The 22,286-nt window shown below is 42.4% G+C and overlaps 1 protein-coding gene across 7 annotated transcripts in view; it reads right to left on the minus strand.

Moving 5' to 3' along the window:
• Positions 1-22,286, minus strand: part of pphln1 (periphilin 1) — a 24,062-nt gene continuing 1,776 nt past the window's right edge. Inside the window, exons 4-13 of one of the 7 annotated variants that reach the window (XM_061714765.1) lie at positions 21,799-21,863; positions 21,486-21,701; positions 18,759-18,800; positions 16,885-16,946; positions 15,511-15,630; positions 14,983-15,155; positions 13,513-13,548; positions 10,313-10,368; positions 5,290-5,427; positions 1-1,153 (exon numbers count right to left, since the gene is read on the minus strand). In XM_061714765.1, coding sequence (XP_061570749.1) covers positions 881-1,153; positions 5,290-5,427; positions 10,313-10,368; positions 13,513-13,548; positions 14,983-15,155; positions 15,511-15,630; positions 16,885-16,946; positions 18,759-18,800; positions 21,486-21,701; positions 21,799-21,863 — 1,181 coding nt within the window. In that variant the 3' untranslated portion in view covers positions 1-880. Of the gene's footprint in view, positions 1,154-5,289; positions 5,428-10,312; positions 10,369-13,512; positions 13,549-14,439; positions 14,524-14,976; positions 15,156-15,510; positions 15,631-16,884; positions 16,947-18,758; positions 18,801-21,485; positions 21,702-21,798; positions 21,864-22,286 lie in introns of all 7 variants that reach the window. The other 6 variants (XM_061714762.1, XM_061714764.1, XM_061714761.1 and 3 more) reach the window with 6 other exon arrangements.

The raw sequence follows: 22,286 nt of genomic DNA on the forward strand, positions 1-22,286 counted from the left end.
TATACATTTCAAATAAAAAAATAACCCTCTAACGCCAAATGAATCATATTTGATACAAGAATTTCTGAGACCTCCGATAATCAAAAAAAAAGGAAAATAATTAATAAAATTGTGGGTGGGGGGGGTTATTTCACATGTCAGGCATTGAAGGGTTAATGCAATTCTACCATGACAAGTAACACATAGTGAGGTTTTCAGCATTACTAGACTTACTAGTCATGGGTTTGCTACTAAAAACCCACCGAAACGTTAGAAAATGATGGAGATCCTGTAAGGTTAGAGCTGTAATGCTTAAGTGATATTTTTATTTGCATAATTCATGAAACACGAGTTAAGACAATGCCGCAAGACAAATGTTTCCTGCAGCCTTCAGTGTGAAGCATCGTATCCATGAACCAGGTCTGTGTAGTTCCAGGAGAAGCAAAATCACAATGCAAGGAGATGTATTTCAACTCGTTTTTTCCAGACTGTACAGATAATTTGTACATTATTTTTCTTTAATGGCGATAAGTTCAGCAGCACCAACCCAAATATCCGAGTGCTACAAAATGAATATGACATAGCTTAAAAAAACCCCCAAAAACTACAAAGTGTTATCATGCTTTAGAATTGACAAAATACAAATTTCTAAACCACAAAAGATTAAATAATGAACACCGTATGAACCATTTTAAATAAAGAAAATGTCTGTTTTGACAATATTCAACAAAAAAATATCAATATCAACTTGACGGTAAAAATGGTCTCTTCAAAAAAAATAACACTGTTCACCCTTGTGGCGAGTGAGTCTCCAGGTTGCTGTGTTGCAGAGAACGTCGAGTCCAGCAATCCCAAATCCAAACCACTAATCCCAGCAAGTCTCCCAGATGAGGCCGGCGTGTCAGTAAGAAGAGCTGTGGTTGACCGCCGTCTTTGAGAGTTTATGAGACGTCGTGGACGTGGAGGCGGCCGCCGGCTCAGAGGCGGAGTGTTCTGGCTGCCGGACCACCTCGTCCAGCTCGCTGATGAAGTGTTTGAGGTCTTCCAGGCAGCGCTCGCGGATCTCCCCCAGGTTCTCCCTGAGCGGCACCTGCAGCTGCTTCTCCAGGTTGGGATCCTTCGCCACGAGCATCTTCACCACCATTCCAAATGTTTCGCAGTCCTGACGGTACACCTGGTGGTGGACAGGGGAGCAAAGATTGAAAAAAGAACCTCAGTCAGAATACATATCGCAATACTTTTACTTGAAAGTGGATTCCAGGACAAAGAGGCAACAGATCTTAGAGAAAAGCTCTTAATTTGGGGTTGAGGAGCCGTTTCCTTCCTGCACCACCACCTGTCGTGTGGGTGTGAATCATCCCCAACACTGTACCTGAGCTGATCACTCTTGTGTTAAAACACTCCGCCGTGTGTCGAAACAAACATCGAGTCATTAACATGAATCAAGAGCTCTTTACACCGCCAAGAGCAGACAGGGCGTAACCAGTGATTCAGGACTTTCCAGCAGGCATCAGAAGGAAGAGGAGGTAGAGATCCTGGATCCTCAAAAGCAACCATGTTGTTAAACAACAGAAGATGCCCGGCTCCTTCACACAGATGGAGCTGATTTAGCAAAATGCTGATTTTGCCAGAAGCAGCAGCAGCAGATTTGTTTCCTATTACCACTAGGAAGTACTGCTTTTCCCCCACCGGGTGTGTGGAAGTGATCTAATCCACCAAGTCTCCATGAAGTCCTCACACCACAAGCTGATCACATTTGATTAGAGTTGTGTGTTGAGTTGTTCATACGTGTGCCTGTGCAGCTGTGTGTGTAAAATTAAACCGGACAACTTTCCATCATTCATCGGATACCGACGGTGGCTTCGGTGCTGCGGGGCTCCGATTCTCCGGCTTATTATAGACCGTCACAACGCTCCCAGAACAGAATGCATGCTTGGAGGAGGAGAGGAGAAATCCCAACAGACCGAGTTAATGTACTTGCAACAACAGATGCCATCTCTGCAGGAAATAAATAAAATAAATACAGCCTGCTGCTGTGAGAGTGACGGTTCTGAACACAGCTGATCACAACATATGACTGACTTCTAAGATGAGTTGGGTCCTACCAAGCAGATTTAATCTGACAAGTTTTTGCAGATGAATATCGTCCCTAGTTGCATGCATGAACAGCTGCACAACTGTCTCCACAGTACTCACTTGAGACACAAAAGTAAGTATCAGTGTCTTATATTATAGTCTCATTCAACAGCTGATAACAGTAGATTGATCAAATTGTCCCAGGAAGTACCTGTGCAACACCCACAGCTTCTATGAATACAGGAATGCTTTTCTTTGCACAACAATGTGCTGAAAATATGCTTCCTGTATTCAAAAGCGCTTCCTGAAATCCCTCCCGTTGTCCAGTCAGGAAGGAAAGGACGGCTCCTCGACTCTGAGGTGGAGTTGTTCAGGAGAGCGTCCGTGCCAGGGTTCTTCAGTGTTTAGGCTCCCTGTGGCCGTGAGGAATCGGTCTGAACGTTTTTCATGGTAGAAGATTATAAGAGTGTGTGAGAACGATTGGCTTTAGAAATGAGAAAAACAGGACGAGGATGAAAGACGTGTGGCCCGAGCCCAGCCCCGCCATCGTCGTGACTGCAGAAAAAACAACAACCATTTCACAGGCCTGTCCTGTAGCCAAGTATATTAATAGTCCTCAATAAATTATATAAAAACACCCTTTGTGTCAAAGCCTGGACGATAAGGAGTAAAGCAAACCCTTCACAGCTTTTCATGCCTCGCCACTCACTGAAAGTCAACCTCAACTGCGTTCAGGTTGAATTTCAGCAGAGTGACTAAACACAGCTACACAAGCGGGTACAACGCAGCTCAGTTAACTCCCGCCTCGTGATGGAGAGCTCAGCCGGCACTAAGTGACAACCGAAGAGACGGTCAGCGGGCTTCTGGACCCTGTGTTTGTGTCCGTATGTATGGAAGAGATGGCTAGACCAGATTGAGTGCACGAAGCCAAACATCTGGCCGGCGCTTGTCAAAGTGACTCCAAACAAGTTGCTCCTGCAGGAGGAAGACTTCTGGCATGTCGCAGAACACGTGAAAGTGACTTTGTTATCGGAGACTGAAAATGGAGGGTTCACCCAAGTGTGTTGTGGGTACGAGGGGAAACTAATGCCGCCCAGCAGACAAAGTGCTTATACATTTTACAGCGGCTGGATGGTGTGTCGGCCACTTGGGACGGTAAACAAGCGAAAGCGGGTCTCTCAGCTTTTAGTGTTCTCAGCTCTAAAAAAAAAAAAAAAAAGGTTCAAATGTTTACGAACTAGAAATAGACCTGAAGCGCCTGCAGCTTTTAGAAAGACGTGCTGGCTCTTTTTCACTCCTTTTTTATTTAGAAGTCAGGAAAAATGTTGATTAGATTACTTTTTTCCCCCTGAACTCAGGACTGCAAACAATTCAGCCTCTCATGAAAGACGGCGAAAGCTGCCAGATCACAACCTTCACACACATGATTTAGATATCGTTGAAAACCAGAGGCAGGAGAGCAGGAACTGCTGGCAGAAATGCTGATCCAAAAAAAAAGAAAAACCCACTCACCACTTTCACCTTAAAATCCATGGTTTAAAAATCCTCCTGAAGTTTCACTGACTTACACGTATGGCTCCAGGGATTTGGAACCATCCATCCATTTCCTGTTCCAGCTTATTCCTATGCAGGGTCACGCGGATCTGCTGGAGGTCTCGGCCAAAATACAAAGACTACACCCTGGACGGGTCGCCGGTCCATCGCAGGGCTACATGCACGTACTCAACGCGGGAACCGCAGAACATCACGTGAGGGAGCAGCACCTGTGATGCAGCGTTCCAGGTCTGATATTCTTGAGCTCAGCAGAAAGTGGGCTGGTATTCACCAAGTTTGGAGGGATACCAAAACAAGTCAACGTTAAGAGTTTCATAACATACTGCAGGTTCAGCTGAATATTCAAATTCTTTCATTCACATATGAAGGAAGTGACAATAGGATTTGAGTTTCACTGCATGTGGGTTTCCTCCGGGTACTCTGGTTTCCTCCCAAAGTCCAAAAACATGCGTACTAGGTTAATTGGTGATTCTAAATTGCCCGTAGGTGTGAATGTGAGTGTATCTGGTTGTTTGTCTGTATATGTGGCCCTGTGATGGACTGACAACCTGTCCCTAACCTCTGCCTCTCGCCTGTAATGAGCTGGTATCGGCTCCAGCAGACCCCTGTGACCCTGGAAAGGATATTGCGAGTATAGATAATGGATGGATGGTTGGATGGAAGCATGTCCCTGACTTACCAAACTATTAACTATTGCATTTAACTATGCAAAGTTAAACCTGGTTTTAGATTCAATGGGATTTTGAAGTATTAAAATGTTTCTTCATCTACTGAAGGAGAGGAAACGGGGGGGGGGGGGGGGAGAGAGATGGGCTACAAAACAAGTCTGATGCTGAGAGCGTCAGCAACAGCGTTACAACGGCCTGCAGGTTCAGTGGTGCAGTTCGATGTGAAAGTGAATGGTGTGCTTGAGGGGAGAGCTAACTCAGGTTTAATGGTGCCACTAACCCAACAGTAGCGCTCACTGGTGCGGGAATAGCCATCAGTAGATAACGGAAGCGGGCTGGAACGTCCAGCCTGGGGCGGTTTGAGCTCTATTAAGCAGTCAAGCTCTCGATTTATCGTACCCTCGATGCTGCATCACATCCCAGCTTTGCTCTACCATGTGCATAATTCTAATGTTACCAAAAGCCTGAGACCTGGTCATTTGGTGCATGAGCCTCCTCAACGATGCGTGAATAACTGAAGGAGAGTTGTGATGTTTAATTCATGAGTGACACGAAGCTGCATCTGGATGCAAGAAGCAGTTCAGAGATCATGAATGAACAAGAGACGCCAGAAAAATGTTGAGAGATTTCCTCAAGTTTCCTGATTGTTCCTGGTATCATAATTGCCTCAGAAAGGATTGTTCAGTACAGTAACAGCGGCCACCATATGTATGGAAATGGGCCAAGAACATACTAGCTAGAAGTTGGCATTCGTAGAGGAGACTCGGGGATTACCATATATAAATGAGAGGATTGTAAATGCTGAATTGTACACTGAATGTTTAACATACGGAGTAAAAAGATTTCTAGATATCAAAAACAGTATAAGTATAGTAAAAGTATAACAAAAATGTAAGCATTTATTCAACATATCACTTACTAAACTAGTTGCTGACCCCCTGACTCATTTTCAACTTAAGGGGGTCATAAAGGGTTAAAGAGAAACACACAATGCCAAGTGTTGCAGAAGTACCTTCTCTATCTCCTGAGCTTTGGCCACGATGGCCTGGGCTCTCCTCTCCTGAAAGACGTCTGAAGACCTTAGGACCTCTTCTTTTATAGAAAGGGCCAAAGGCTCCTCTTTTTCTGCCTCAGGGGGTTGGCTCTCCTCCTGCAGGGAGAGGGTGAGATGCATCACAGCTATGAGGAATATCCAAAAGGAAATGAGAAGAAAGGACATTTTAAATGCACTGTGTCGGTGAGAAATAAAGTTTATTCATTGGAAACTGTTGGGCAAAAACAAAGAAAAAAGAAAATAAAAAAGCACCAATAATTGCATGATACCGAGGATGATGGGATGTAAAACAGTATGACCCGTTTACTCACATTAACAAATGAAAGATGACAAGTTGAAGATGACAGGCCAGAGTTTTCTTTGTGGAAAATGAGCAACAGGAACTTCAATCCACAACAATTCAAAGACTTGGGAATTGAAATGACGTATATTTCTTGGGCTGAAGCGAAACATTTTCTAGCCAGCATCACCCTTCATTAATCGACAAGTTCACCTCAACATACAGGTACGTTCCTCATCAGATCTGGGGGATAATCGCTTACAGGCTAAATTAAAGAGCTGGAATCTCAGCTGTGGATTCAGACGGCATCTTCAGAGGAAATGGAGCGCCACCAGACGGACATGGACTTTCTCAAAGCAAGAGCGGAAACATCCATAAGTATAACCATGAAATCCAGAAGAACGCAAAAGGGGAGAAGCGAGGCCAACTTGGATCACTACTCAACATTTTTTACTCATTTCCTGATACCATTCCACTTTGAAGGCCAATGAGCAGAAGAGCCCAAGCATGACTCAAGTCCACTCATACATTAACAGGAAACAGGCCGGGGCCCAAGTCTTATTCCATCCCAAGATGACCGAGTAAAAATATCACAGTTGATGGCGAAGCACAAAGCCCAATGCAGGCTAAAATAAAAAGCCCAACTTCCAAAGAATCATCCAATTATTCCCTCATATTCCCTGCCTGGAGGGATGCTTGGGAGAAGTCCGAGGTATAAAATAGTGTGTTAAAAAAAGATTACATTTGTCAGTCTCCTTCCTGCTTTGCCTTGGTCTCAAAAAAAAAAAAAGAAGAAAAAGAAAGGAAAAAATCTCCATCCCTGTCTAAGTCTGTCATTGCAACTGGCTGAGCACAGCCTGGAAATGTTCTGCTCTCAATTCAGAGCTTGGCAGATATATTTTATACAAACTGGCCTAAATTAAAATGTCATGAGTCCAAAAGTATGACTAACTTATTCTCAATGCACTAGTAAAAATGAAAAAAAAAAAAAAAAGGGAGCTACTTCGAAAAAGTTTTCATCCGACTTCACTTGAGAGAAAGAATAAAAAGAATTCTTAAAAAAAGTTTGCATTCCTCTTGACAGACTGGACCGACCGCTAAAGAGTTTACTGTTATTTAAGGATATTATTCTTTTCTGTTTTACTTTCTACCACTCATAACTTGCCAAACATGCTGGTGAGAGATTTTTTTCATCTTAATGATCCCACTCTCAAAAAGGGGCCAGATTTCCCGACTGAAAACGACCCAACAGTCGTCAGACTGCACCATCATTAATTCAACACATCTTTGTTGTTTCTGCTCGCCAAGCACAATGAAGCTTCAGACTATGACGTGAATCACTAAAATAAGTCCAACAGGATCAGACAGGAGAACAGAATAAATCAGCACATGCAATGCATCAGATTCCCTTGTCAGACTCGCATCTCAGCCACCATTTAAAAAAAAAAGAAAGTAACCTTGAACTGACTGTCTGTCTGTCAGGAATGCTCTGGAGTGCAGAGATGAGGCCTTCTGGTGACCTCTTTTGTTCCAGGACCAGAACTCCACCCATTAGGCCACCCTGGCTCACCACCAGACCCCCACCCCTGCGTGTGCGTTCTCCGGCCTGCGATGGCTCCAGAAAGCCTACGTGTGTTTGTTGAATCTCCAGCGCAGGCAGTGGCCGGGGCCATTAGAGCGGGCTTTACTGGGGCACGGCGCAGCCCTTTCATGTCGGCCCGGGTTATGGGTTTGCGCCCCGGGAACAACACACGCCAGATCAAACACGGCAGCGGAGGAGGCAGAAGTGTGCGTCTGTGTGCATGCGAGGAAATGATCGGCTCTTAGAAAACCCATGCATTAGACGGAGAGACATTTATACGCCGCATCTTGTAATTACTCTTTGTTGAAGTCCGAGCACGACTCAAAACATTTATACGCAGCTATTTGTGGCAACTTTGAAGTACAAACTCAGATGAGATGCCATTAATGCCTCCCCTGGAGAGTTTGTCCAAAAATGTGTTCGTTGTTCTCATTTTTAAAAGATAACATCACTTGTTATGACACTCTTTTACTTTGTCTTCAAGGCTGATCATTCAGATTACAAACTCCATTTCCGATGTGGTCGGACAGCCGGGTTTAAGAAGTGCTTCAGACAAACCGCAACATGATCCTAAAACTGCCATTAAAGCAACATTAAAAGTACTTTTATAGCCTTTTTGATCAAAGTGATTTTATTCCCATCTTGTAAAAATGTTACAAGTAATGAATGTTAGTCTGTCCTGTGTCAGTGGCTCTCAGCTTCACTTCAGAGCAGCGACTATAAAAGCGGACTGGCTTCTGCCTGGCAGCGGAAACTACCGCTAAGATTTTACAGCAGACCACACCGCACCAGAGCACGACAACCGCACTCACTTTTCATGATATTCCCAACCGCTTCAGAGGAAATATCAAAAACTCATCATGCTTCAATTTAAAGCTTAAAGTCACTCCGTGTAGCAATACCGCTCCTTACCACGCGGGGAAGCGTATCACTGGGAGCCCGATGTGACGTCCCTTTGGAATCTGAAGCACCACTTTTCTCAGCCCATAACTCACTGCTCAGATGTCAAATACACTGAAAATGCCAAGCACCAAGTAGCTAAAAAAACTTCTGATTTTGAGCAATCACTTGATAAATCATATCTCATATTTATACTTGACATTTGTGGCTTTATGCAATTTAATCTGATGAGGTACATACGAAAAAACCTTAAACTGTCATGGCTCATCTCCTTGCTGCATCCGTCTTACAGAAGCTAAATGTTCGCCAGCTGCAAAACGACTAAATGAGTTCACCAGATTGAGGTTTTGCCTCATTTTGACCACAAAAAAAACAAATTCAGTTTTCTGAACATGTAAATTTTAGCACCTAGTTTATAACTTTCATTGTAAACTTTCACATATGAATAACTCACCAGTGTAACACAATAACTTTTTGTTTAAAAGAAACAAACCTCATGATCCAAAAAAACCCATCTATTCAGTGTAATTAAACAAATCTTTTATAGCAATAATGTCAACGGACTATATATATTTAAGCCTGAAAACAAACGCTGTACTTGCACAGCCGCTTTTACGTTGTCTGAGCACACAAGCAAATCACAATTCATTCATCAACTGTGACATTTCCAGCCCATAAAAAACGTACAAGCTTCTAAAAAGGTGCCTGTGAGGCCCACGTCCGTATCAATGCCTCAGAAATGACGAGACCCCTGCACAGACGTGCTCTTGGGCTGTAAAAGGAGACGATTGTTCTCAGGTAACGGCGTAAACACGTCCCAGTGAGATCTGCGGGACTTCAGCTGGCTTTTGCGGTTGAGATCATGTGATAAAGTTATGACTTGGGCTACTGACCAGCTCCACACTTCTGGGTGGCCACTGCAAGACACTGCTCCTAATTACATTTGACTCCGTTTACACTCCTCCGCTTAGCTGGAGACGGATGCTATCAGTAGAAACTACGTACTATTTGCAAATCAGTCAGGAAATATGCACATTCAATGCTACAGACATTTTTCTTTATTTCCAACTTTTCTCAACACTTGATTCTTTTTGCCGGTACGATAGCGAGTTCTTGTGACTGAAGGCTGCTTATACCAGAGATAAACAAAGCGCGGGCCTCGTGGCTTTAATGCCATGAGTGAGCACCACTTTAAAACCCATTAACGTGCTTTAAACGCTTATAAGAAGGATGGAATTTAAGAACTTCCAGATGCACCCTGCTGTACGGTGACAAAAGCAGAGAGCGGAGTGACCAATAAATAAGAAAACAGACCGCAGTGCATGTGGGAGAGCAATCCATTAGATGAAACTTCAAACAAAAGCCTCACATTTACGGGGGGGAAAAAAAAGCAAAGCCATCTTATCCCCTCAAGTAGATTTTAGGAATTAAAAACCAGTGGTGGGTTAATTCCAGTGGCGTCAATTCAGTGGAAGCTAAGGTATGGCAAGGTTACGAGTCACAGAACTTAACTAGAGTATCAATCAACACGTCCAGCAAATACTCATCACAGAAGTCTGCTATGGAGCTGATCTGTGTGGTCAAGAAAATTGGAACTTTTTCAAATGCAGTCTCGCTCACTGCAAAAACTCAAAATCTTACCAGGAATATTTGTCTTATTTCTAGTTAAAATGTCTCATTTTTAGTCAAAAAATCTCATTACACTTAAAACAAGAGTCATTACCAGAAAAATAACTTGTTATTTGACCATTTTCACCTGTTTCAAGTACATTTTCAGTTGAAATAAGTAGAAAAATCTGCCAGTGGGACAAGATTTATCTTCTCATTACAAGCAAAAAAATCTTGTTCCATTGGCAGATTTTTCTACTTATTTTAAGTGAAAATCTACTTGAAACAGGAGAAAATGGTTGTTTTTGAGTCTTGTCTTAAATGTAATGAGAATTTTTTTAACTAGAAATAAGACAAATATTCTTGTTAAAATGAGTTTTTGCAGTGTATAATAAATAGTGAAATCGATCATGTTGTTCTGATTTGCATTTGTAGTTATTTTATATGTATTAAGTAATAGAATACAAAGAGACAGAGTAATTACATAAATGTATTTGAAAAAAACAAACATTTACATTTAACCCTTGAAGCCAAGGTGTGGCGGCTGCCATACCTTGCCATACCCAATTGACGCCCCTGGTTAATTCTTTCATCTTCTTGCTCCAACTCACCTTGTTCGACGTCGCGCTGTTCGGGGAGCCTTCTCTCGACAGGCCGGGAATTTTGTCTGCAGTTGTAGGAAGAAATGAGCAAAAATAGGACAGAAAGTTGATACACTGATGTTACAAAAATATGGGTAAACAAATTCTTTAATAATAAAAAAAGGTAGAAGATGTGAGATTCAGAATAAATGGGAAAGACAGGAAGCAAAGGAGTGGAAAGCAGAGCTGACAGGACAAAAAGACTACAGTATGTATGGTCGTGGTTACAGTAACTCAGACATGGATCCCTCCTAAAACAGATGCTGCTTCCTAACTCCAGTTTGTGAAGTCACCGTCGCTGCAACACATTAATCATGGACACCACCTACTCTCAAGTTGCTCGTTTTCCTTCTGCTCTCTCTGTTGCTGCTGACACAGGCGACAAACACGTGTGCCGTGCGAGGCTTTGAGATCGACTGACGACAAAAGGAGAACTCTCAGCGCCGAGAAGTGAAACAAAAACACTCCCAAGTGGGAGCTGGGACTTGAGGAATATCCATCAGACATCCTATACCCCCTTCCTCCTTATTCCGCGCGCGAGCTGGTGGCATCTTTACGAGCTCTGACAAAGTGGCGGGCTGAGCGGAGAGCACGACCGCCTGCAGGACGCATTAGACAACGTTCCTCTCCGCTCAGGTTACCCAGACGGGGAATAGCGACTGACTTTTAATGCTTCTGAAACAAATCCTCAGCATGTAAGCTCATTTTATTTTCAAATCTGAGCTTGGTTTCGAAAAACAGGCCTACCCAGGATGCATCAGTACTGTTTAAGCAGTTCTGTCCATTTCCACGATAAAGAAAAAACTGAAATGCCGATAACTATGGCAAGCCTACATTTTGCACTGCCTGTCTACTAGCCTGATCTATCCTACTTTACCCAAGTCGCATTCAGAGCACACTGCCTGACTTAAACGTCATATGCCTGGTTTGTTGGGAACATTGGGTGGAAAAACCTGTTGAAAGGATCTTTAACTCCCACCTCTGGCAGAGCTTTAACCAAATATAAAGGGATTTGGGGGACACAGAGTCCAAACGGGCCCTTTTCCCTCACGCCACTGCCGAGGTGGAGGACTGGAACTTTGGGTACATAGAGGGACGTCATACTTCCAAAATCTTCTCAATCCTACCAACATGTCTTCCTTAGAGGAGGCCAGGTCTGTGGACAGTGGGATGGGCTAGGGCTGGGCGATATATCGAGATTTTAATATATATCGATATATTTTCAAACACGATATGATACGAGACAATATCGTTTATATCGATTTAAAATTGTATTTATTTATTTTTTTTATGATTTTGATAAAGCTTATTTTGTGACAAATTGACTTGAATGTTTTATTTGAGATTTGCACAAATGTTTTGTTATTTGCATAACTGTCAACCTCAGTGGAAAAGTCTGCCTGTTACTGTCTACATTGTATTAATTGCACAGTTTATTTTAATTTAATTGTTATGCAGGAAAGGGATATTTGTTTTATTTTATTCAAGAAGCATTTTATTCTATATATGCAGGCAGTTTATTTTTGTTTCATTTGTTTTATACATTTTGATATTGTGCAGACCTCTGTTAATAAAGGTACCTGTGTGACATTTGGCACAAGGCTTTGTATTAAAACGGACTGTTTTTTTAAGGGTTTGCCTCAGAAAAAGATGAAGCTAACAGATTATTTGCCAATTATGGCACAGAAAAAATATCGATATATATCGAGTATCGCCATTCAGCTAAAAAATATCGAGATATGACTTTTGGTCCATATCGCCCAGCCCTAGGATGGGCTCACACATTAGTGGAGCTGGGATCGCTGAGGCAGTTCAGAAACTTCATGGTGGCCGGGCTCCAGGGGAGGATGAGATCTGCCCTAAGTCCCTTAAGGCTCTTCATGTTGGGGGGGGGGTTTGTCTTGGTTGACACGACTCTGCAACATTGTGTAAACATCAGGGGAATTGCCTCTGGCACACTGAGGTGGCGGTCCCCTTTTCAGTGAGGGTGTGCTACAATTATAGGAACTACACTCCTCACCCTACCTGCTAAGGTCTATGCAGGGGGCTCAAGAAGAAGAGTCTGATCAACAAACCCTCCTAGATTAGTTCTAGAGCTCAAAGAGTCCATTCTATATAAATGAAGCATGAGTTTGATCCACTTTGCTGGTAGAAACTGAGAGTGGACTGTCAGATCTGTTCTGAGCTTCTTTTTTAAAGAAAAAGAAAAAGGACAGGGTTTCTAGGTGCAGCCAAGAGGCGAAGGAGCTTTGCTTTGTTGCTCTCAGGATTCCACGTCTGCATCTTGCAGATGATGTGGTCTTGTTGGCTTCATCAAGCCATGATCTCCAGCTCTCTTTGGAGTAGTTTGCAGCCGAGTGTGAAGCACTCAGCCTGGGAATAGCTCAGGGGAGAGCGAGTTCTGGCCCAGTTTGCTTAAGCGGCTACACCCCAGGATGCAGACCTGGATAAGTAGAGGTTTATGGATGGATGGGTGGTTGGACGTGCAAAGCGTGAAGTCTGGTGAGCTGGTGAGCAAAAATCTTTCAAAACGTTTGATCGTTTGTTATGTTGAGTGAACGCTTTTTTTTTTTTTTTAAAGAAAAGAAAAAAAAAAAGTTGAACGAATAGTCACTTGGGGCAAGTAAATCTGAGTTTTAACCCCTTGTGAACGAGACTTTTTTGAGATTCCTCTTTTTTCTTTTTCAAACATTTGGCTGTTTCCCTTCCCAGGGGTCACCACAGCTGATTGACTTGGCACAGGTTTCACGTCCGATGCCCTTCCTGACACAACCCCCCCATTCATCTGGGCTCATGGCAGCTAATGCGCGTGGCAATGGGGGGAATGTGGAGTTGGGTGTCTCGCCTGCCCTGAGACTGAGACTTTTGGCAAATGACAGGACGGGGAATTGATCTGATGACCTTCTAGTCAGAGGGCGACTGACTCTCCCCATCTATGCCAGCTTTTCTCTGTTTGTTTGGTTCACTCCATGTTTATGTTGCATCATGCTTGAATAATCTGTGTGTCAACTGCCAGGGGGCAGGGTACCAGGGGCATGTACCAGGAAGAGGTTAAATGTTACCTGTCATTCCTATTTTTCATATTTGAAGTAGAGTCAAATTGAACAAAACAGATTTGATCAGCATCATCCATCCCTCTTGCTAAAGCACCTACACCGGACTGTACTCACCCGTCATCTTGTTCTTAGAAAAACTCTCTTCATACCCTGCAGGAAGACCAAACCCATAAGACTCTGGACGTCACAATAACTAGGAGCCATGACAGCACTCTCACATCCACTGCCCTAATATTTAGCCAAAAAACAGCCTTGGTCTTATCATTCCTCTATTAGGAGGTCACAACCATGCATCTCAATCTGTTAGAACAGTACAGACACGCAGCACCACTATGCCGTCCCACAAACCTGGTGGACACTTGTTTCAACAGACACAAGGCACTCAAGTCACAAGGAAATTTTGAGGTGAAAAAAAAGATGACAGAATCTGGAAACTAACTCAGTGTGATGGAAAAAGGGAACTGTGAAGGATATGAGAAAACGAAACAGCATGCAGAAAGGAGGGAGGTACTTTAGCACTTGCATGTAATTCACAGTCAAGTTCATTTAAGATCCATCACTGGCCAGTTTGTGCTCTGTGTCAGTATAGGCTATAAAAACTAAATTGCAATGCAGAGCAATGTTTGCATAAGACAACTTGTATCATTTCAGTGCATCAGTAAGAGTCATGGGCCGTGCTAATGTACCTCCTCAACAGGAAGAGGAAATAGCATATGAGTAGCCTCATCAAGTAAAGACTAGCTTCTACATAAGTAACAAAACAAAAAAGCATTTTAATCCAGACTTGGGTGAAAAGAAAAAAAAATGTTTAAAAAAACAAACAACTTTTGGGTTGATTTTTATTCTTAAATTGCTTTTAATGAAAAGTAGTTCCAATCTTGAGTATTTTGTTTAAACCTTAAAAGTTTTTACTTTTACTGTCCTTGCTCCTTACATCCTTCTCAAGGCAACATCTCTTTCTAACGATCTGAGAACATGATAAGGATGCAAGTGAGGACGTCACCCAAGTCGGAGCTGGTTCATGTGGTTTAGAGTACAGACCCAAAGTGTCATGTCCACTCTGAGGAAAGAGCGCCCCCCAAAGGTGCTCAGAAACAGCCGTGTGACCCTCAGGACCATCCACGCCTGAAAAGCCAATCAGCCAGATAATCAGCCATGATAATCAGCCATGAACAGACAATGAAATAAATAGAAGGTGGGAAACAGTGAAGACACACTTCTGGGCCTGAACTTCTCTGCCGAAGGAGGCTTAGATGCACATTCCCTTTTTCTAATGATCTTATTTTTTGTCTATATTTGAAGAACTTTACTCAGTGGATGTTGGCCTCCACTGCAAGTTCAAGGCAACAAATGAGTCGCATCAGAAATTTGAAACCCGCAAGTTGGAAAGTTTGCAGATTGTAATTGACTAAATGATTGCTCATTATCAAATTATTAGTAATTATATTTATATTTTCCTTTTAACTGTGTCTTTAGCATGAAGATATTTTTTCCGATATTCCAACCGTAAATGGCTCGTCATTTCTTGCTCACGCTTCATGCTACGTCAGGGGGAGAGAAGGTGATCTCTGAACATACTCTTGCCTTGCTGTGAGGGGAAAGGCAGAGTCTTGGCTCTGTCGGGCGAGTAGCCGCGGCTGCTCACGCTGGAACCTGAGCGACTGTGTGGGGAGTGGGCCACCTCCCGGCGCACGGGCGAACGCTCTCGGATGGGAGGAAACAAGCCCGCCTTTCTCCTGAAGGTCTCCCTCTCCTCCCTGGGGGGGAAGGGAAGGGGATGTTACATTTAAATGGTTCAAAAATCCAAAGTGCTTTGTGCATGGAAAACTAACAGCTGGCATTTCTGGTCCCAAACCACCACAACTACAGCTGCTTATCTTACAGATATTGACAGGTCGTTTTCTCTTATTTCCTGATGCTCAGACGGCACCTAATATGTCCCAAACACCAGCACGTACCATGTGAAATAGCACTTTGATGTGCTTCCAACTAATGCGTCTCAAACTTCCCATGTGTTTGGCTGCAGGACTGCACATATGTAAGAACCAGGTGGCGTTTACGTAACAGTGAGGACATGCGGATGCCTCAGGTGGCGGCCGAGCACGTCTTTACCCCAGTATCCGGATGGCCTGCACCAACGTGTCGTCGCTCTCCGGGAGCGACCTGGCCGCGGGATAGATGCCCTGGTTTCGCACGCTATGAGGCGGCGGTGGCGGCGGCGGCGCACGGGCACTGAGGAGAAATCAAGCAGGAAAACTTGAAAAATGTATCAAATGAAAAACAAAATAAGCTTTCGTGGTTAGAAATAGTCTATTACCTCCCATGTGCGTTGTGATAGTTTAACTGCCTTACAAAAACAAAACCTTAGAGGGAATTAAATATGTTTGGCGTTTCTGTTTATTTTTTGTCTAAACTTGTAAAGTAGTTTTATTACCCTCTGCATCCTATTTCAACTATAAACACATAACCTCCTTGAGCTGCTTTCTTCAACCCTCAGAGACTTTGACCCACATACGCTTGTGAGCTGAAAACAACTCAGAAGCCTCTGAATCTCCATCTGTTTAAAGCTGCAAAACTAGTCAATATAGCTGATGTCTATTATGTGTGGTAAATCATAAAAAGACTGAAGCCAGACTGAAATTCATCAAAATGGTTATTAAAAAGCCACAAAGTTTCTGGGAGAATGTCTTTTGGACAGATTTTTTGTGAAGTTACATTTGATCTATATTCACAGATACAAAAAGGAATTATTAAAGAAAAGAAGACTGTAACTAGAAATATATATATCTTGATTGACTCACAAGGTAATTTTCCGTATTTTATCTCCATCCATTTATCATAATTTTGTTGAACCACATTTCAAAACCAATGCCTGATTTTCATTAATCAATGTTCAGTAAATCATTATGTTGTCATTTAAGATATTTTAGTGACCACTGCAGGCCACAAATTGTGTGTCGTAGCAACAAATGGTATCTATTTATCTATCTATCTATCAATCTATCCATCCATCTACCTACCAATAAAGATGGCAGTGTCTTATTACAAAAAAAAATCATTTAATCCGTAGACTAATTTACAGCAACTAATTCTGTGGCTCAAGGAAAGAAAAATGCATGGACAAACACAAAACAGACACTGTTCTAGCAACAAACAACAGTGGCAGTTGTCTAACAGTGCAGACCTCAGTGGAGCCTGCATGAAGGGTGAAAAAGGTGACACGGGCCAGTATGGGTCAGAAACAGACTGATTTATGGCTGCATAAACAAACACACTGAGAAAGGAGTCTTGCTCCTGCAGACGAGCGTCTGCACGAGCAGAGAAACAAGATACAGAGGACTGGTTCATCAGTAAAAGGAGAGGTGCTGCCCCCTGCTGTCCAAAATGAAAACACTTAATTTAAGTTCGTGAGATTGTTTCAAATTCAACTACTTTAGAAAACAACGTTAAATTATTTTGCTTCAGTGAAAAACACAAAAGGTTTACCTAAACTCCATAGGCCGACCTGCGTTAGGCTCCTCCCTTTGTCCTCTGTAAGAATAGTCCTCCTATACGACACACATACAAAAAAGGAGTATTAAAAAGTCAAACCAACCACTCTGAAAAGGTTTTTAAAATCTCAGATTAAAAAAAAAAAAAATGTGAATTACAATTTATGCAAGAGAAAAGACAAATAATATTTAACACATTTCTTCCTACAGTGACATGACTTAGTCAGCAACCACCGCTCTACTCATATAACTCACCAGGGAAAATGGTGCAAAACCTTTTATATGCAAAAATAACTTCAGTGTAAAAACAGTCCAGAGGAAATAACCACGAAGAAGTGTTTAGACTGTTTTTGTCCAAAAAAATTCAAAAGGGCTGGAGGAAGCGTGACATTGGGCTTGACCTTTAACCCTGGCTCACATGTGCACGTTGGAGGCCTCAACAGCGTTGCTGTCCATTCACTTTGAATGCAGAGACCTCAAGCATTGTCCGGTTGAATTGTGGCTACGCGGTGTCCCGTTGGAAGCATTGCTCCCGTCACAAGTTGGGAAAAGTTCAACCTTTTCAGGCATCAGCACAACCATCAAATTGGGGTTTTACAGCCGTGTGATCTCGCACATGGGGGCAGACTGCGCCAAAGCACCCGGTGCTCTTATACACCCAACAGCAAGAAAACAGGTATGACGGGAGGAGTAAGTAAGGAGTAAGCAAGGCATGACTCCATGTGTTTCTCCATGCGTTTTCTCAGCAACCAATACTTTAATGCATTAAGGGCTGAGTATACTTCTGCGTCACACACACGCAGAGCACACGGCGCACCCGTGGTGCCGTCACGAATCGTTCAGACTTCTCCGTCTCTCCGTTTGGTCGCGGTGCAGTACCCCCCGCGGCCACTAGTTAGCGATCTTTTTCTGAATGGTTTATCCGACTTTTTCCGGTCACAGTAAATCAAAGAAATAAGGACAACTATTGTGCAAAAAACAAAAACAAAAAAAATCACATATAAACGAAGAAAAAAGCCCTGGAAGTTCACTACTGATTCAAACCGGAAACCGGAAATGCTTCGCTTTCAAACGAACCAATCACAGCCCTCTCGGTCTGCGTGTGGTCTGCGTCTCCTCGACGCGTAGTTACAATTTTCGGGAGGTGCACGTCACTGACGGCGCATGTGACGGCGTGTCCTCTGCGTGTCCAAAAACCACACGCCGTAGACACGGCGTCGTTTTGACGCAGAAGTGTAATTCAGCCTTTACTCTTTAAATAAAGTCACCGTTACCCTATGGTGTGTCTGTTACTGGCTCCGCTCCTTTACCGTCAGCCGGGCGATGACCCGGGGGAGGAGGGGTTGGACACTTAAGTGGAAAGAGGGTTTACCAAAACAAAGGAAACATAGCTCTGTCAGAGCGAAGTCGACAATAAAAAAGGATCTTTTTGCACGTGTCAGGCTGAAGTCTGATAAGTGCAACAGAGTCAGCTGGAGGTCTCCTAACAAATCCAGATTGAGATTTATTGTTGTTTTTTTTTTTTATTCTATGGGACCGTTTCCCCAAGTACTTCTCTGGCACACAACCTGATGCCTCCATCCGAGTGATACAAGTGCTCTTCAAAATATTTAGAATGGGTTTTACTTTCAAAGCACTAATGAGGGTCCCACTCTCTTTACCATCTCTGCATTTGCAACAAAAACCATGTGGTTAATTCACAAGGACACCTTTCAGTTACACTTCAGAACACTTATTTTATATAAAATACATCGTGTTTCGGTTCAGTTGAATATTGAGAAGTTCTATTGCATTGCCTAATGTTGTTTTGTTACAGGAGAAAACAAGTTAAAAAGAGGAGATGTCATATATGCATGTATGCTGCTGCACCTTTGGGCAGTGCTGCGTTGCCAGGGTTACGTCACTGCCGTGCTGTAAACAGATCCAATAAATAGAGTTAGTCTTTCTACATTCATACAAGTTTCATTTAACTTAAATCCAGACCGACACAGCTGCTCGCTCGGTAATAAAGCTACCGTTAACCACAATACATGACAGTAAGTAACCATGGCAACCAAACTCAAGCTGGACATAAATACGGCATAACATTTACAAAGAAAACAAATCCTTATCAGCCAGGTGCTTTTTGTGTCAGTTAGGAACCACTTTAGCATTCCCGACACTAGTTTAGTCTTTCAGACACACTTTCTACTGCCGTTAAACTTTTACCTAAGTCCAAAGCGCCAGATTTTTACGAGGTCTCGGTGAGACTCCTTCAAAATAAAAGCACTAAATATCGGTCTCCTTAATATATAATAAATAAAATAAAAGCCTGGTTTTAAATAACGTTAATGAGCATAAACATAAACGTAAAAACACATTTATAGAAATACTCATATTAAAAGGTAATTTACCATTTCCATTATTTTATTGTATTTTTTCGATAAATTATGTTTTATTATTATTATTACTATAGAGAAAATACCACCGTTTTTAATGCCGATCTTGTCATTTTATTTAGTTTTTATCAGCTACACCTTTAGATTGGGCCGTGAAAATATCGTCAGACATTCGTACAACACATAAGTTAAGTTATAGGGACGTTAATGGGAGCATTTTTAAGACTTTTCTTTAACTAGCTAAAAAGTTACTTTTAACAGTAACGCATTACGTTATGGTGCAAGTAATCAACAAAGTAACTGGTTACTTTTTTAAATAAGTAGCTAGTAACTGTAACTAGTTACTTTTTCCAGTTACTAGCACAACAGTGCTCTTGACACCTCACACCACAGAAAACCATCCGATGGAGAATAACCGGAATGATAAAGGCAATTGCTTGTACGGACAGAAAAACTGAATTCATCCCAAATATCCTGTAGTGTGTGGGTGGTTTGTCGCATATACAAGAACACAAAGTTATCTTTAGCATGATGTCATTAACAGTTAATTGTAAATTTATTCGCAGTGAAAATTAGAACCCTGATTCCAAATAAGATGCTGTGTAAAACGCAAATAAAGAACAGAATTCCATGATTTCTAAACCTCATAAACCCATCTTTCATTCCCAATGGAACACAAACATCATATCAGATGTTGAAGCTGAGACTGGTGGAAAATATTACCTCATTTTAAATTTGATGGCATTAAAACACAAAAAAGTTGGAACTGGAGCAACGAAAGGCTCATAAAGTAATTTGCAAAAATCAAAACCAACCCAGAGAGAATGTAATAGTAGTTAAGTTAACTGCTTACAGGTCAATAACACTGAGAATAAAAAAGAGCATTTCAGGGAAGAAGGAAGAGTCTCTCAGGTGTAAAGATGGGCATAAGTTCTCCAAACTGTATGAAAAATAAAATCAGGAAAATGTTGAACGTCAAACTGCAAAGGCTTCGAAGATCCTGTCTTCTATAGTGTGTAATATCCTCGAGAAGAAATCCCTGTCCGCAGGTGACATGATCTTCAGGTCCTCAGTATTTAAAAGCAAACATGATTCACTACTGGAAATAATTTCAGGGCCCCAGGAACACTTCCAGAGATCACCATCTCTGAACAGTTTTTCATACAATCCACAGATGCAGCTTACAGCTCCATCATGCAAAGAAAGATCCATGCCACCGTCTTCTCTGAGCCAAAGCTCTTTAAAAGCATCTGATGCAAAAATGGAAAACTGTTCAACTGAATCAAAATTTGGAATTCTTTTTTGAGAACCATGGATGCCGTGGCCTCTGGACTGTAAAGGAGAGGGACCATCCAGCTTGTCATCAGTGCCATGTCCAAAAACCTGCACCTCTGATGGTATGGGGTTGCATTAGCGCCCATGGTGTAGGCAGTTTATGCACCTGACAAGGCTCCATTGATGCTAAAGATTACACAGAGATTTTAGGGTAAAATCTGCTCCCATCCAGACAATGCCTCCTTCAGAGGAGGCCTTGCATATTTCAGCAAGACAATGCTAAAGCACATAGTACTTCCATCCCAACAGCATGTCCCCAGGACAGTTGAGCAGCTGGAACCTTGCATCAGACAAGAATGGGACAACATTCCTCACCCACAATTCCAGCCACTGGTCTCCTCACTTCCAATAAGCTTACAGACGGTGGTTAAACGAAGATCGGATGCAACACAATGACAAACATGGCATGTTCCAACTTTTGAGATCTGCTACTGCCATCAAATTCAAAACGAGCTCATATTTTCCATGAAAAGGCAAAATGTCTCAGTTTCAACATCTGATATGTTGTTTATGTTCCACTGGGAGTAAAACATGACTTTATGAGGTTTACAAATAAAGGAATTCTGCTTTTATTTGCATTTTACACAACGTCCTTACTTTTTTTTACTTTGCCATCCAAGTAACCCCTGCTGATATCCAGTAATCAATGCATTCTGTTTTTAGCTGTACCCAACACAAAGCTACAACTGTTTTCCCCCTCATTTGACCATTTTGTATGTGCAGCTAACAAAATCATTCTGAACACAAATTATTTAGCTTTCTTCTGGTCCTTTGAGTGTTTCTACAGTCACTGCATGGTGGCTTCTTCACAGCACACAATTTATCCAACAAATCTCTCCCACATGATGTTACAGTACAAACAAAATGACTCCAACATCCTCACCCTCCGTGATGGTGGAACGCCTCTGCGTTCAGCAGGAAAATGGTGACCGTCACCTTGGTAGCCCCTCTGGTCTTCGTGATAACCTCGGGGGCCCCCTCCGTTTGGGTAGAAACGGGGGCCCCCTTCATATTCATACCCCCCACGGCCGTATTCTTCATCTGGCCTGCCAAAGGGGCCTCTCCTCTCCCCTCCTCCACCTGGCCGTGGGTATGGACCCTACGTAGAAGAGGGTTATTTTGCAGTTTCATTTGAATGCAGATTTTCAAAAACATGAGAGAAGCTAAATGTAAAAGGTTAGGACATACACACTCACCGGCCTATCTGGTAAAAAGCGTTCATCGTACACTTCTCGTATACTCCTGTCTCTCCTGTACGTCACTGCAAGAGCAGAGGTCAAGTTTATGTTCTCAATATCTGAACTATTCAGATGATCAACTAACTTCCTTGAGGAGCAAGTGTCAAGAAACAGGAGTGTAACCCATCTTGTTTGATGGAAATCACAACACAAACAAATGTGATATGGGTTTAATCGTGTAAAAGTTCCTGGTTTTGGACACAGTTGGGTGTAGGTGGCCACTTAATAGATCTTTTTCAGAATTATTTTACAACATTGGTTTTATTACTGCAGACTGCAACACAAAGCCCTAACATAACACTACCAACTTTTCAGGGGGCTCAAATTGTCCCCACCAACTTTTAAGCAACCTTATTTGCATTATATAATGAGTTCAGATATATAGGTAATTTAGATCGTCTTCCCAAATGTTGTAAGGATAGAATTGACCCTACCCTTATTAAGTA

Source organism: Cololabis saira, chromosome 23, assembly GCF_033807715.1.
Source record: "Cololabis saira isolate AMF1-May2022 chromosome 23, fColSai1.1, whole genome shotgun sequence".
NCBI classification, from domain to species: Eukaryota; Metazoa; Chordata; class Actinopteri; order Beloniformes; family Belonidae; genus Cololabis; species Cololabis saira.